Source organism: Pelecanus crispus, chromosome 11 (genome assembly GCF_030463565.1).
Source record: "Pelecanus crispus isolate bPelCri1 chromosome 11, bPelCri1.pri, whole genome shotgun sequence".
Classification (NCBI taxonomy): domain Eukaryota; kingdom Metazoa; phylum Chordata; class Aves; order Pelecaniformes; family Pelecanidae; genus Pelecanus; species Pelecanus crispus.
Window position 1 is genome coordinate 4,540,286 of NC_134653.1, and position 14,732 is coordinate 4,555,017.

Here is a 14,732-nt window from a genome sequence, read left to right on the forward strand (position 1 = left end):
GAAGATGGTAATGACTAATTCCTTGGGGGGGGTGGGGAGGGGGGGTATAGATATGAGTACGTAGTATGCATCTGAACCGATTTCTTCATTTTGCTGTCCTAGCTCCAAATCCTCTTCCCTGCAGAGGAGGTTCAGTAGAATTACTGAGGAGGAATTTATACTGCTCTTGTGTACTAGCAAACAGGATTTGATAGCAGACCCACCATTTTCTTCTAACTTATGCATCAGTAACTATTTAATTATACAGATTCCTCCATGCTCTAATAATGAGATGAATACTTCTCAATAAAAAGACCTCCTTTCTCGTTCCAGTGATCAAATTGTGGTCGGAGTTCCTGTACGTATTCAGCTGCTCTGCGATAGCAGGAATTGAGAGCTATAAGCTGACAGAGCATAAAATGGAAACCTACTGTTCAGGATGCAATGATTCCTCTGATCTCCTAATCCTGTTCGGGAGCCTCCAGCCGGCTCATTGTGCCTCTCTGAGAACAGGTGGGGGTAGCAAATTTTAGTCCCAAAAGCTGAGTGCTGTGAAGGACCCTGATCCCTGTCATGCTCTCTTTTCTGTTTGCGAGCAGGTGGCGTATCCTGGAATTTGTACCAAAGCCTCATTGAGGAGGGGATGTGTCATAAATCAGGGAGGTCTCTTCTTTAAAATAGCAGACGATGGCAAGAAAGTGTGCTCTATAAACGTGACTTGTTCCTGTGCTAGTTCACAGTGCCGGCACAAAACATGAACTTAGATACTGCCCAGCCAGGGGTGCAGCTTCCTTCTGACGTGTCAACAGCATGGACGTTGTGGAAGTGAGCTCAAAGCACCTCTGATCCCTCTGAAGTTGTGCCTCAGCTTGGCAGCACACAAGGGAATTCAGGATTTGGTGGCGGTGTCTCCATTTCAGCAGTGCAGTTCATGGTTCAGCTCCTCAACAGCTAGGCTGTCAGGTCTGACCCATAACGTTGGCTGTTCACCTCGGCGCGAGCATTTCCGCAGCACTTGTGCGTGGTATGACTTCGTGGCGTTAAGTGTGATAGCGGATGGTTGTAATGACATCAGCCGGTACCTTTGAGATGCAGGTTTACACGGTGTTGCCCTGTGGCAGCTCAGGCAAGTGGCTTTTGCTCCTCTCACCAGTAGATGGTGGCAGAAACACCACTATGTGAGTTGATGCATCAAGTTTTTGAGTTCTTGGAAACAGGAGAAGATCCACATATGGAGAGGGTTTGAGTCCTGGCTGGACAGAATTGCATCTCCCCCCCTCTTTCTGTGATTGCATAGCTATAAACATCTTCGTGTCTTCTCTAGAGAAGGCTTCTTGGGCCTGATTGCACTCTTCGGTCAGCCGTCTCAACTGTCGGAACAGAAGACAACAGAAACATGTCTGCTTTTAGGCACTGAGGAGGTGGTACAGAAAAGTATCCTCATGCAGAGGCTGTGCTGGGAGAGCCAGGAGAAATCCCAAAACTATCTAGCAGCTTAGTTTTGGGAAAGCCTGATTAGGGTGCTGCTGAGTTTGCCTTACTCTTTTCTGGTTTTATTTTGTCTTCTAGTTCCTCATGCAAGCCTGACTGCCATGCCTGGACATTGACGCTTTCGGGTACAGCAGTTTAAAATGGCAGAGAGAGGTGGAAATGAAGAAGTGATTAACCTGAACAGCTTCCGTAGTCACAGAGGAAAAGGTGAGCACCGATTTGTGCGTATTTCCAAAACTCTCTTTGTAAAACTCTGCTTACAAGCAGCAGGATTCATAGATACTAAACTTGCAAGAGTGCTGTTAATGGGAACCTGCTAGTGGTCTGTTTTGCTGTCTTATACGCTGCTCTGTTACACTTCACAGCCACCTACAGAAAATTCTCTCATTTTATGTTGACGCGTGAAATATTTGGCTCTTGTCTTTCTCATGTTGCACTGCCTTAAGGCAGATCGCTAACTTCTTGGGAACACTGTATAGAGGTAATTCAGCAGATCCGAGGGGCTTATGGTGTTCCACCCTTCTGAGGACCTCATAGGAGAGAGGCTGGCTTTGCATTCGTATCCTCGTAGCCCTGTGTCCATTGGCACCCTTTCCTCCAAGAGTGGAATTCAAAACGATGCTTTCTGTGTGTGCCTGAAAGGTGATAAGTGAATACTCATGAATACTTACGCTAAAGCATAAGCCGGAACGTTGTGTCAAATCGTAGGGAAAGCATGGTTGTATGCTGTCTCTGCCGTACAGAAACCCTCTGTTTCTGGCTGGAGTGTCTCTCCTGCATTCCAGTAGCTGTGCTCAGTAGCATCTATATTCCACTCTTGACAAGCATTGAGGGACAAGGTTGTCAACTAATAGCAGGATATCTTCTGCACCCACAGTCAGGGGCCCTATCTCTGTCTTGCATAAGGCACTCCTGCAAAGTCACACTCCTTCAGAAGAGACCGGCTTGCCCAGGGAACCTTATCTCTCCTCTAGAATGCATTGCATTAATAAAAGAAAATGGATCATCCCTGAGATACTGAACGTTCAGGACTTCTCTGCAAAGATTAGGAAGTACTATTTACGTGGTTTGTTCAGAATAATTTTTGCAGCGGCTTGACTCATGATGAAGTTTGGGGTAGAAGAATCTCTGCACCGACGAGTGACTGTTTCATGCATGTGCCGTTGTGGTCTTTTGAGCTACAGTTTGTGTACGTGTTTTGCTCAGAGAGCCGAGGGCGGTAGGAGTGGCCGTAACAGTAACTTGCAGAGGAACCAGTGACCTTTGAGCACTTCTTCCCTATTGCTGCAATGCAAATGTGAAGATTGCTTTTTCAGATGTTTTGGTGCTTGTGCCCTGTAATGTCAGTTATTTACTTTTAGCAAATAGCTAATTTAACTTACTTTACTACAGACTGGATAAACGTCAGGGACGAAGGTCTTATCATGATATCAGATTCCTCGGATGAAGAATTACCTTTGTTGCTGGAAACACCAGCAGAGCAGCAGCATGAGGAAGATGATGATGATGTAGTCATCTTGGCAGAGGTATTTTTTCATTCTTGTACCTGCCCTGCTTTATTCACAGCCTTTATAGCCAACTCTTGGGCAAATATCTGATGCATTCCTTTGAGAGTCCTGTCCAGTTACAGTAATTTACTTAGGATGTCTGAAATGAATGCTGAAATTACGGCATTTTGCTGGCTTTAAGTGTTTAATCATATTTTGGGCACTGGAGGGGAGAACTAGGTTGTTAAACTGCATTGTAGTCAAATTTATGCTTAACTTTATGGAAGCTACAGCCTTCATTATCTATGTTAATCCAGAAGGGTGGAATGCTTTGTAAGTGGACTTGATATTCCTTAGAAGACGGGTTTTCAAAACATGCCTTGTTTGACCTTGTATGCTTTATATTTTTCTATGCTGTTTGGATTCTTGTTGGGCTCTTGCAGGCACTTACATTTGTGCAGTTTTACAAAGCCAGCCCAGCTGATAAATCCCTTTCCAGTGGCACAGGCAGTCACACAGAGGAGGGCCAAAGCCTTTAGCTTACCCTGATTATTTTAAGTTTCTAATTTTTCATATCTAAGCTATGTTAAGAACTTATTCCACTTTTCTATTAAAGTAACCAGAGGCATTGAGAAAATGGGTTGCAAAGCTGACCTTTCTGTTTCTTAGTTGAAAACAGTAGCAGAGAATAATCAGACTCTGTTGGCATACAGCAGTCTGTCTGCCAGAGGGAAGAACAAGGCCAGAGATTAATGTTTTGAGCTTTGGTTCCTGCCTGTTTAAATAAAATGGTGAGAATGCAAATATGCCATCAGTTAGTTCCTCCTTCCCAGACTATTTTACTGGGAGGGAAGTGGGGACCAAGGTGAGGTCAGGAAATTATTCCAGTCTGAAAGTCCTGTGCATCCCCAGTTCTGCCAAATGTTCTTTTGGCACCTGGGGACAGACTGAGGATGGAGTTCATGAAACAAAGATATGCAGGTTTGCAGCTTTATGCCTTATTAAGCACCTTGCTAAACAGACTTTTCATCTGTTTCCCATCGGAAATTTGATTAGATGCAAAAGATCATCTGGAGCAAGGATTCTGACATGCAGACAAGAACTCCTACTTACTCTTGTCTGTCTTCTTTTTAGACCCCAAAGCATCAGCAGCTTCTGCGTCCCAATGTTATCAGACCTGCTGCTCAGTGGCAGGGTGCAAACACTGTGGGAGAAGGAGGATCTAAAAGCGCTGTGGAGCCCTTGAGGAGCATATATCTGCAAGATGAGAACTCAAGTCTGCTGTGCCAGGGAGACCGGTATAATCACATGGTGGAGAGCAGTGCTGGACCAAGCAGAGATGAGAATATGAACTTTGCCTTGCAGCAGCCTGGACCATCTGAGCTTAATGGGCCCAGGTTTGAACTTGGAAGTAACCAGGAGCCTGGCCCAAGTTTGCTTCCAGCAATAAAGACAAGTCCCCAGCCTGTTGTTAACAGAGAAATCGTTAGTCTGGGGAATGCAGACCTTCCACCACAACAGGAAGAAAAGGTGGAAGCCCAGGGGTGGCAAGGAGAGGACTTGGAGCCGGAGCAAAACCTCGGAGCAACAGCTGCTGCAACTGCCACAGACCAGGAGATCCACGAGAACAGCCAGCTGGATCATCCATACTTCCAGCCGTTGGAAGGCAAGCCGCATTCTGTAGTAAATGGTTGGGCTCCTCAGCAAGGGCAGCCTGAAGCAGACCCGGGATCTTTGAGGGCATATGGAGAGGAGGCTCCTGGGCCAGCCTTCCCCCGACCTGAACCACAGCAGGATGGGATTCCAGGTCCTGCTTCGCCCCAGCCAGCGCATCCACCAGAAGAAACGGGTCAGCAGGCAGCGATAGACAATGAACAGCCAGGCCCAGCATTCCCTGCACAGGGCTCTCATGAACTTGGCTCTAGTAATGTGCCAGAACAAGGAGCTGCTGGGCAGGATCAAGACCTCACTGCGCTGCTCATCAGAGAGACGGTAAGTATTCCCAGGGCTTGTTTGCCTTCAGTGTGCATGTTATTTTCAGACAGGTTTTTCAATGTGTGTAGTGTTTCACATGCTCTTAGCACAGCCCTACTGACTTCAGCTGCAAATCCTCTTCATTTTGGCTGAGACTCAGCTATGCACTGGGTGAGAAGCATGCAATGAACTGTCTTGGAGAACTTTGGTTTGAAAGGCTAACCCAGCACTATGGCAGAAGCAATGAGAGGATGCAAATCTTGACGGCACTGTTTGCTTCGAGGTGGGCTATGGACCAGGGAGATTTAACAGAACTGATTGCAGGCTCTCAGGGACACAGTGAGGTAAAATAATATGGGTGTGTTCCCTTAAAGGCTACTGCCCTCTCACTTGTGCTTGGTTGTTTTTCTCTGGCTGATCACTAACCCAGCTCTGTAGAACTGGTTTAGGGATGGATGTAGAGCTAAATGGGCAAAACTGAGACACTAAACACTGGTAGAAGGATAGAGGGGTGGGGTGGAGAAGGCTCAGAGACACATGGGTGAGAGCCGTGGCTGCTTTCAGCTGGCTTTCCTAGAGTACTTTGGTCCATGGCCATGTAAAGGCCACCATAGTGGTCAGGGGTTGCCCTTGCAGTGTGGATTTCCAGGCAGTAGCACTGAGGAATTACCGGATAAGCAGTGTGAAGACTCGTGTATGTTAATTCCACATGCTCCTTTCTGACTCTGTGTGTGAAGCTTAGCGTGAGGGGCATCTAGCTACAAGAATTGAACCACCAAGAAGGGTAGTCCTCAACCTTTGGTATGTTCAGCAGCTTGGGCAACGTGGTGTATATTTAAAAACCAAAACAAAACAAATGTGGTGATGCTTCACTTGTCTAATGTTTTCCCCTTCAGTGTACACTCCTGCCCTTGATTGCTAGGGAGGAAGGGTCTCTCTTGATGCCTTTGGGAATACTTTTTTGCAAACAAGGATATTTTACTGCATCTGTGTCTTACACCACCACCCCCATCCCCTCCAAGTCTTCCCTCCACATCCCATATCTGATTCTATTTGGGAAAAGTGCACTTGAAGAAAATATTAAGTAGCAGTCCAACAAAATTTAGTTCTTTCCAAGTGAGACCTTGTTGATCAGTGACTTGCTTTGAGATGGGCAGGTAGATACTCTTGCATTGTCAGGGTTGCTTGACAACCCTGTTCAGTCCAGTCTTGCAAAACAAAACATCATGTGGTGCAGTCGATCGCAATGCCTGTACAGAAACCCAACGAGAGAGAGCAGCAAAGGGTGCTCTTTGCTACATGCCTAATGCTGGGAGAGCTTTCACAGAAATGCCAGCAGAGGTTTGTTGTCTGTTCTGAACTCATTCTTAGCGTTTTGGAGCGGTTTGGGTGGTTATACATATTGTTGGGCTTTTTCCTTTTGCTTTGGAATGTTGTATTTCAGCACACAATCTGGAACTCCTTAATCTTCTGTCTGAAGGTAAATATTAGCTTTTCTTGTGTTGTAGATCATACCTATGTGGCTCTCTTCTTTCCATCCAGCCTGAATCACTGGTTAGGCCAGCTGCTCGTGGCCATTCACATCACTCCCCATACTCTTCTTGTGAGAAAGAGCTGTTAGCAATCATCCTGTGGAGCAAAGGAAAGCCAGCAGCTTGCAGTATCCAGGCTGGATGGTTATAAATGGTCTCTTGAAATCCCTTTTGGCCATTGTCTCAGGAGCGTGCTAGATAATTACCTATAGATCTGTTTTTGGTGCTGTTGCTAGGTTGTGCTACAGAGCTCCTCTAATACCTACGTAACCTTTAGCTTTTCCTACTGTAGGAGGCAAGATTCCCAGATGTGAAGAAGGAGTATATTGAAGAGCTAATCAGCATCAAGAACTGCTATGACTTAAATGTGTAAGTATAGAGCTAAGAGCCAGGGTGTATCATACAACAGTCTGGCTGCAGTCACATTTCTGTTTCCCCACCTGCTAATGATGCTGTTCTAGAGCGTATATCCAGGCTGGGAGTCAGCACTGCGTTGATAGTGCCAAAGAGCAGAGAAATTTTTTTTTTTTCCCCCCTTCTAATAGAGCTTTTCTTAAATCCTCTCTAATTCTGATGTTGTGCTGTAGCTTCTCTGCTTCTAAGATCATTTGCTTATTTAAAGACAGTACATATAATTTCCTCTTAACTATTACTACGGTTCTTAAAAAGGGTGAGTGTCAGGAGTAAGGCGTTGAGATGACTTCTATAAAACGTAGTACGAAGCGGGGTTGGTGAGTTTTGAGTTGGAGAAAAGAGTTTCCTACCTCTTCATTTCACTGGCTTTTGGCTTCTTTCAGGTAAAGCTGACACTGTTTTGGACTCCCTTATCTAGTGTCATGATGTTAGCTTTTATCCCCTTTACTTAATCAAGTAGCAGTGGTACTGTCTGAGTTCCCTCCCGTCACTTTTTGCAAATAGAATAGAGCAAACACATTGAAGGGCTGGCAGGATTGATTCTAGATATCTGTTGAGGGACTGATTTTGGTCAAACTGAGCAGAAACATGACCCAAGAAAGGAGGTAAAAGGAGTGGAAAATCAGTGTGAGGACTGTTGCTTTCCCAGTTGTGTTAGCAGCTCCAGAATACCTTTGTGTTCATCATGCTTGATATCTCTGGGAGTCATGTTAGAATCAAAAGTTTAAAAAAAGTCATTAACCTTACTGATAAGTTGCATCGTCTCCCTACTCTTTTGGGGAAAGCTTGCACAGCTGAAGAGTGAAGGATTGCGTGTGTTGGCACCAGCAACACAGAGGGGAGAGTGGTTTGAAGTAAATCACTTGTGACTTGTGTCTGATGCTAGGTGACCCCTCTCTTTTTCTCTCTCTCTGCAGCTGTCACTGCTGTTTCAAACATGTTGAAACTAGTTATTATGTGATGCAAGAATGAAGAATAGGTGTTGGTTGGCAGAGCGTTCGCTCTATCTTGTATGAATCCAATGCCCTTTCCAGTTAACTAGGGCACTAATTAAGCAGTGTTCAAGTGTGTGAGGCTTAGAATTAGTTATTGGACCATAAATAAGTTAACTGGCAAGGAACTAGGGTTGATCCCATCCGTTGGACCCAGATTTCCTATACTGCTGCCTTTGCCTGTGTTGTAAAGTCACGTCTCCAAAATAGGGCTTCTTGGTTAGAAAGTCATCAGACTGTAACTTCTTTCTTGTCTTTGGAAAGTGCTTCCCCTGCAGCGGTGGCATGGTCAGCATGAGAGAAGCTTTCAGGTGCCCATGCCACGTACTTGGTGCACCTCGGCATGGATGGTTGCGTTGGGAGCGTAGAAGACCAGTAGGGCCGTTCCTCGGGGCGATTGAGCCGTTGAAGTTAGGCATCTGGCTGCAGGACCCTCTCACAGATTGTGTGAAAAAACTCGTTATTGTGTCCTGCAGGGATTTAGCGAAGTCTGATAGAATTAAAGCTCAGTATTGGCTTCTATCAGTCTTAATGTGTTCCTTCCCTTTTTGCTCCCGAAATCTCTTCTCTCCTATTGTGTGCCACAGACCCAGTGAGATGAAAAGGTGCTTACAGGCTTCCCTGTAGGCCATCTACAGTGTCTGCTCAGCGGTGCGTTACCCACTTACTGGATGATAAAGATTTCTTCTCCATATTTTTATTCCTTTAACCAAACTATCTTTTGAGTTGTCACTGCATCTTTTGTATGAGAACAAATGGGTCAAAGCACTGGTCAGCCTTGCTGGCAGGGTCTCTTTGATCTCCATGGTATGTCAAGCTGAATCAGGCTTGAAATATAATAAATAAGGGTGGCTGGGTTTGGGCACGGATGAGGCTTTTAACTGGCTCTGTGTCCTGCGGTGCAGATATTAATGAACAGTGCTGCAAGTGTGCGTGCATTGCGCGCTGGGACCCACTTAACTAATTGTCAGACATTGGAGGTTAACATCTCTGAAAATCCTAAGCATTGAAATGGCAACATGCAGAATAGTTCAAATGTATTCTGACTGTGCCCCGGCTGAAACCCTTGCGTTTGAGCTGCAGTGATTTGAGCTCCTTGAAGTTTCTGTTTTGTTGGATTAAAACAGTTATCTTTTACAAAAGGGATGTGGGGGGAGGGCTGGAAGCTATTAAATGCTCAGTGCCAAGATATTTTGTTGTTTTCTGAAATGATCGCCTTAAAACTTTCAACTGATGTGAAAGATAAGATGTGGGAGCTCCTCTTAGCAGGGTATCATCTATTCAGCTTTTGTGTGCAGAAGCATTCACACTCAGTCAAAAGCTTCTGGCTCAATATGTCAATACCTGATTAAACAAAAAGAAATGCCTCTGCTTTGAATGTGAAAGCAGGGCTAAAGTAATCGTGCCTTGATAGTGGGTTAATGCTTCGAGCCAGTTCAGATTTCTTAATTAGGGACTGATTTCTGACATCAGGAATGTAAATTAGCTGCAATTATGTCTTTGCTGCAACCTAGCACCTTCTCATTCAAAGTTTTACAAATGTTAATTGCTTGTCCTGGCTCCTTTCAGAAGGATATTATTCTACATCTGGGGAAACTGAGGAACAGCTTATGTTACTTGACCCAGGTAGCACAGCTGGTTAGCGATGGTTGAGAAGAAGCTATGAAAGTTTGGTTCAGACAGCCTACAGCAAGCTAACCTTTCAAAAGGGCTTCCGAAGTATTTGTGGATCTCCGGCGATGGGGTATTATGAAACTACTTGCTAGAGTCTTTTCTAAGCTGAAATACTCAGTTAAACTAAATTTACCTGACAAAGTTATGATTGTTTGTGATAGGGTCTCAGGTATGCTGCACTTACAGGCTAGTAGGCATTTTTTTCGGCAATTTTTAATGATTATTTTCTAAATGCTGTTCTCACTAGACCAGTTTCTAGTGTGAATTGGACAATGCTGGTGTGATTTCAAGCTTTATTGCAATGAAACTTGTGTTCCGAGTACATGTGGTACGTAAACACAGTTTAAACTTGTTTCTGTCTCTAATGTTAAAGTACATAGAGACTGAAGGCTTTAATTAAAATTTGAATCTGTAAACTTCTGTCGAGGAAGACATCAACCTTTCACAGGTTTTGTAGGGGTTCATATGCTTTTTCCATAGATGCATTTGTATTAGCAACAGCTAGGTTTCAATTCATGCTGCTAATGCTGTGACTGTTCTTTCTTGTATGGCCTTCATAATGTTAGTTCCAGAGCAGCAGAAAGTTAGTACACCTTGACTCTTAGTCTTGCAGGGTTTGACATGTGCTCAAGGGAGGCATCACTTTGCATGGTTTTACCCATGGGTGTGAGTGGGCAAGTAAGCCTGATTGTTCACCTCTGGCATGGAGAGATGTAGGTTGGTTAGTAGCTCACGTGTACAAGCTTCTCTTATGTAAATGTAACTGTTGAAAGACAAATCTATTTGCTTTTCCTTCTGCAGTCATACAGCCAATCATTCTTTACTTAATTCTCAGTCATTTACTTTGTTTCCTCCAGTCCGAGACCTCCCTTGGTTCTTACAGGGCAGGCTGTGACTTGCCTGCCCAGCCTCTTAATTATAAGATACTAAAAATTGGACAAGTGAGGAATGAACCTGAGCTCCCAAACCCTGAAGTAACTATATTTATCTTTTCAGACTTTGTAACTTTCTTCTGGAAAATCCAGATTACCCAAAGAAGGAAGGCAGAGTGGTTTTAAATCCCAGCAGCAGTCTGCTTGCCAGCCAAGATGAGACAAAGGCAAGTGAGAGTATCCTCATCTACAGCATGCCTCCCATCCAGTCTGTTCAACCTGAGCAGATCTTGGGATGCCCGGTTCTATTCGTGTGTATTTGTAGGGTGCCTGGTTTAGCCATACATTATAGGAGGCTTCGGGGTGCATTTAAGATGGTGTTAAATAGCAATAGTTAGTTGCTTGCGAGATGACTTCAAGGCTTTCCTGTTTTGCTGTTGTGTGGCTGCACCGTATCTGCTGTTTTGCCTTCAGCAAGACCCTCTGCCCTGCCTGCCTGTCAGCCACCCTGTCTGAAGTGTTCATTTTGATAACTGAATTCCTTGGTCATTCTGTCACATGAGGTAGACTTGGCCCTCAGGTCTCTAGGTCTCTCTTGTGTGGCCTTTAGGCACTGCCTTTTGGTCTCCTAACTGCGAATCTCCCTGCATTTTCTTGATTTTATTTAATCTTTTTTTAAAGTCCACTTGACAAAAATTTCTCTCTGAGCTGCTGAGTATGTTGAAACAGCTGTGTGTGGCCTGAGAGAGAGAAATGTCAAATTCCTTTTTCTACTCTTGGAAGCATCTCTCAACCTCAAGCCAATGAAGTTGTTCATCCTTTATAATAACCTGAATGTATCCTCTGCTTGCTGTCTTGTGCAGCCACGCACAACAGCTTTAAACAATTTGGTGTGGGTCCTGCTAGGAGCAGAACTGCAGCATGGTGCAGCTCGGGGCAGGTTACCCGCACGAGTGCGTAGACCAGCGGGCTGTGCTCTGAGCTGATTGTTAGACAGGCGCTCAGAACTGGGTGCCATGTAACATGAATTTTGGGTGGTCTTGCAGAAGGTCCTGATCACTGAAAGAGTGGTTTGGGGTGTTCTTGCGTGTATTTATAGCAGCCTTTTTACATCTTTCACATTTTCTCCTTAGGTGCCTAAAGTGGACTACTTCGACTTTTCCAAGCTTGCCCCACTTGATCAGCGGTGCTTTATTCAGGCAGCTGACCTCCTTATGGCAGACTTCAAAATGCTGAGCAGCCAAGACATTAAGTGGGCACTACATGAACTCAAGGGACACTATGCAATCACGCGAAAGGTTCTCCGGTTCAACTCCGTTTTCTTTCCTAGCGTTATCTCCTGTGTCTGTGGAAAGCAGTGCAATATCTTTTGCCATACTGTACCATCTGCTAGTGTGCAGTTACGGGGTTTTTTTTTTGTAATCTCCCTTTTAAGGAGTAGTAATCCATTTAGAAGAGACTTAAAAAATTTATTGGCCAGGCAGAATGCTGCAGGTAGTTTTTACTTTTCTCTAATAGGAGAACTGGGGAAACACTAGCTACTTGATGGTAGGTGATGCATTAAACTGAGGACTGTTCCTGTACGTTGCTGCTGAAGTGCAGTATAATTGCCAATAAAGCCTAGACATTTAGCTAAATCTTAAAACATTTAACTGCTGCTATTAGTTAACTGACTGCATGTCTTATTATGACTTGTAGAATGAGTCCTATATTCCTCATAAAAGAGTTTCACTCTAATGGAGCTGTGAAGAAACTTGTTTTAAGTATCAACAAACTGAATGTAAATGTGGCTTCAAGCTTCTGACTTGGATCTGCTCCTCTGATATGCTCCTCTTGCTTAAGCTTCTTTCTCCAGTATTCCAGGACTTAACTAAAACAAAAACTCCTTGTCTCTTCACTTGTTTGATTGAGCACTGATTATTTGAGCTTTCCTTTTTTTTTTTCTTTTTTTAAATAAAACCCCAAACCCAAGAACAACAACAACAACAAAGCTAAACCAGCTCTGTTGCATCAGAGTTGATACCAGCTGTGTTAGAGTTAATAGCTGAGGTGTTGTGAAGTATCATTCAACTACTTTGTTTTTATGGAATGATTGCTTTATGAGTACATAAAGCAACAAGGTGAGCAAAGGAAAGAGGTATACTTGCCTCTATATGGGGTGTTTGGCTTTCTGGTTTTGGATCACTTGTGCACATGTTTGTACTGTGCTTTGATTTGAAGTATGTGCTTCTGCTTTCTTCCAGAGAACAGACAGGATTTAAGTCTGTATGTTGCTTTTTAGGCCTTTTCAGATGCCATCAAAAAATGGCAGGAGCTGTCTCCTGAAACCAGTGGGAAACGAAAAAGGAGGAAAGAAATGAATCAGTATTCATATATAGACTTCAAATTTGAGCAAGGTAAATTCCAAGCCGTATGTATCGTGCTCTCTGCATGGTTATTGTAAGCAGAACTGGCTTGCAGTAGAAAGTACTGTTGTTGAAAAGGGATGTGGTCCCAAAACAGCTGTGTTTCTGTCAGTCTGGTATCTGTTTTGGAGATATTCTTCATTAGTACCTCTGCTTGGTACAGTGCTGTTTGAGATGCTGAAGTTACACAGCTGGTGGTGTACGAAGGGAGAGAGATTTAAGCTTTGTTCTGGCTGCTCCATCCCATTTCATTGTGCCTTTAACTCTGCTTTAGGAGATGTGAAAATTGAGAAGCGTATGTTCTTCCTGGAGAATAAGAGGCGGCACTGGAGGTCCTATGACAAGCTTGCTCTTCTCCCACCAGTGCTACTGGAGCAGGAATTCTATGAGCAGAAAGTTAAAGAGATGGCAGAGGTGAGTGGTAGGAGTTGCTTTGATCTTGTGGTGCAAACGACTTCAACTGCTCTAGAGGTCTTGGCCCAAAACATGGAAATCTGCCTCCTAGAGAAATTCAAATGCTGAACAAAATGTTGGATAACTACCTTTGCACCTTTACTACCTGTTAACATGTGTGACTCTTCCCAAGTAACTCGTTTTTGGAGTGTCATGGTTTAACGCCAGGTGGCAACTAAGCACCACCCAACCGCTCGCCCACTCCCCCTTGGTGGGATAGGGGAGAGAACTGGAAGGGTAAAAGTGAAAAACCTGTGGGTTGAGATAAAGACAGTTTAACAGGTAAAGCAAAAGCCACGCACGCAAGCAAAGCAAAACAAGGAATTCATTTACTACCTCCCATTGGCAGGCAGATATTCAGCCATCTCCAGGAAAGCAGGGCTCCATCACGCGTAACGGTGACTTGGGAAGACAAACGCCATCACTCTGAATGTCCCCCCCTTTCCTTTTTCTTCCCTCAGCTTGATATGCTGAGCATGATGCTATAGGTATGGAATATCCCTTTGGTCGGCTGGGGTCAGCTGTCCTGGCTGTGTCCTCTCCCACCTGCTCGCTGGTGGGGTGAGAAGCAGAAAAGGCCTTGACCCTGTGTCAGCACTGCTCAGCAATAACAAAAACATCCCTGTGTTACCAACACTGCTTCCAGCACAAATCCAAAACATAGCCCCATACTAGCTACTAGGAAGCAAATTAACTCTACCCCAGCCAAAACCAGCACATGGAGGAAAAAAGCAAGCACAGGGTTGGTTTTACTTAAATATATAGCTGCTGCTTTTGCTGCTGAAAACCTTCTATAGATGTGCTAATGTTGATGTATAGTCCATGATATGACACCATTCTGGACCTTTTACTTTTTTTGCTACAAAGTAGTAAAAGCTCAACTAATCATTATTTCCTCTAACTCTTAGCAGGCTTCTCTGCTTCTTTAGGGCTTGTAATTGCAGCTCAGTGTTGGTGGTGAATAATGACCAAGCCCAAGGCAGTCTGTCCATTCACTCTGCCTTCCACAAGTTGGCAGTCCTGTGTCTCCAGAACGTCTTGTCCTGTGCTGAGGACCATGTGTTTTGAAGCAGAACCCTGGAACACTCACTGGTGTGTTGTCTTCCCCTCGTAGTCTGAGGGAAGACTGAATTCACAGCTCTGCACCTATAGTCCTTTCTAAAGTAGCTTCTTAAAGATCCTTGTCTCTTAGGCAGATGGATAGTGTCTCCTTTTAAACACAAAGCAAATGTTCCTTGGGGCTTTCTCTGGAGGGGCCCATTTGGGTGAGGTCATCTCTGCCCATGGAAACCTGAACCAGCAGCCCTCTGTAATATGGAATTCAGTTCTTTGTTCTTGCTGCCTTTGCTTCTCCCATCTGTTTTAGCTGAATCATAAATAGCTTAATGGATTGGAAGGGCGGGCTGAGTGATGTTGTAAGCAGACAGTGAGCCTTTTATGGTGGTTTGTAAGTCCTGAG

At 44.4% G+C, this 14,732-nt stretch overlaps 1 protein-coding gene across 1 annotated transcript in view; it reads left to right on the forward strand.

Annotated features, from left to right (window-relative positions):
* Positions 1-1,556: 1,556 nt before the first annotated feature.
* Positions 1,557-14,732, forward strand: part of RNF216 (ring finger protein 216) — a 66,526-nt gene continuing 53,350 nt past the window's right edge. The window contains exons 1-8 of the mRNA XM_009484079.2: positions 1,557-1,677; positions 2,863-2,996; positions 4,092-4,949; positions 6,756-6,832; positions 10,540-10,642; positions 11,549-11,713; positions 12,697-12,811; positions 13,095-13,234. Of these exons, the coding sequence (XP_009482354.2) occupies positions 1,611-1,677; positions 2,863-2,996; positions 4,092-4,949; positions 6,756-6,832; positions 10,540-10,642; positions 11,549-11,713; positions 12,697-12,811; positions 13,095-13,234 (1,659 nt within the window). The 5' untranslated portion in view covers positions 1,557-1,610. The remainder of the gene's footprint in view (positions 1,678-2,862; positions 2,997-4,091; positions 4,950-6,755; positions 6,833-10,539; positions 10,643-11,548; positions 11,714-12,696; positions 12,812-13,094; positions 13,235-14,732) is intronic.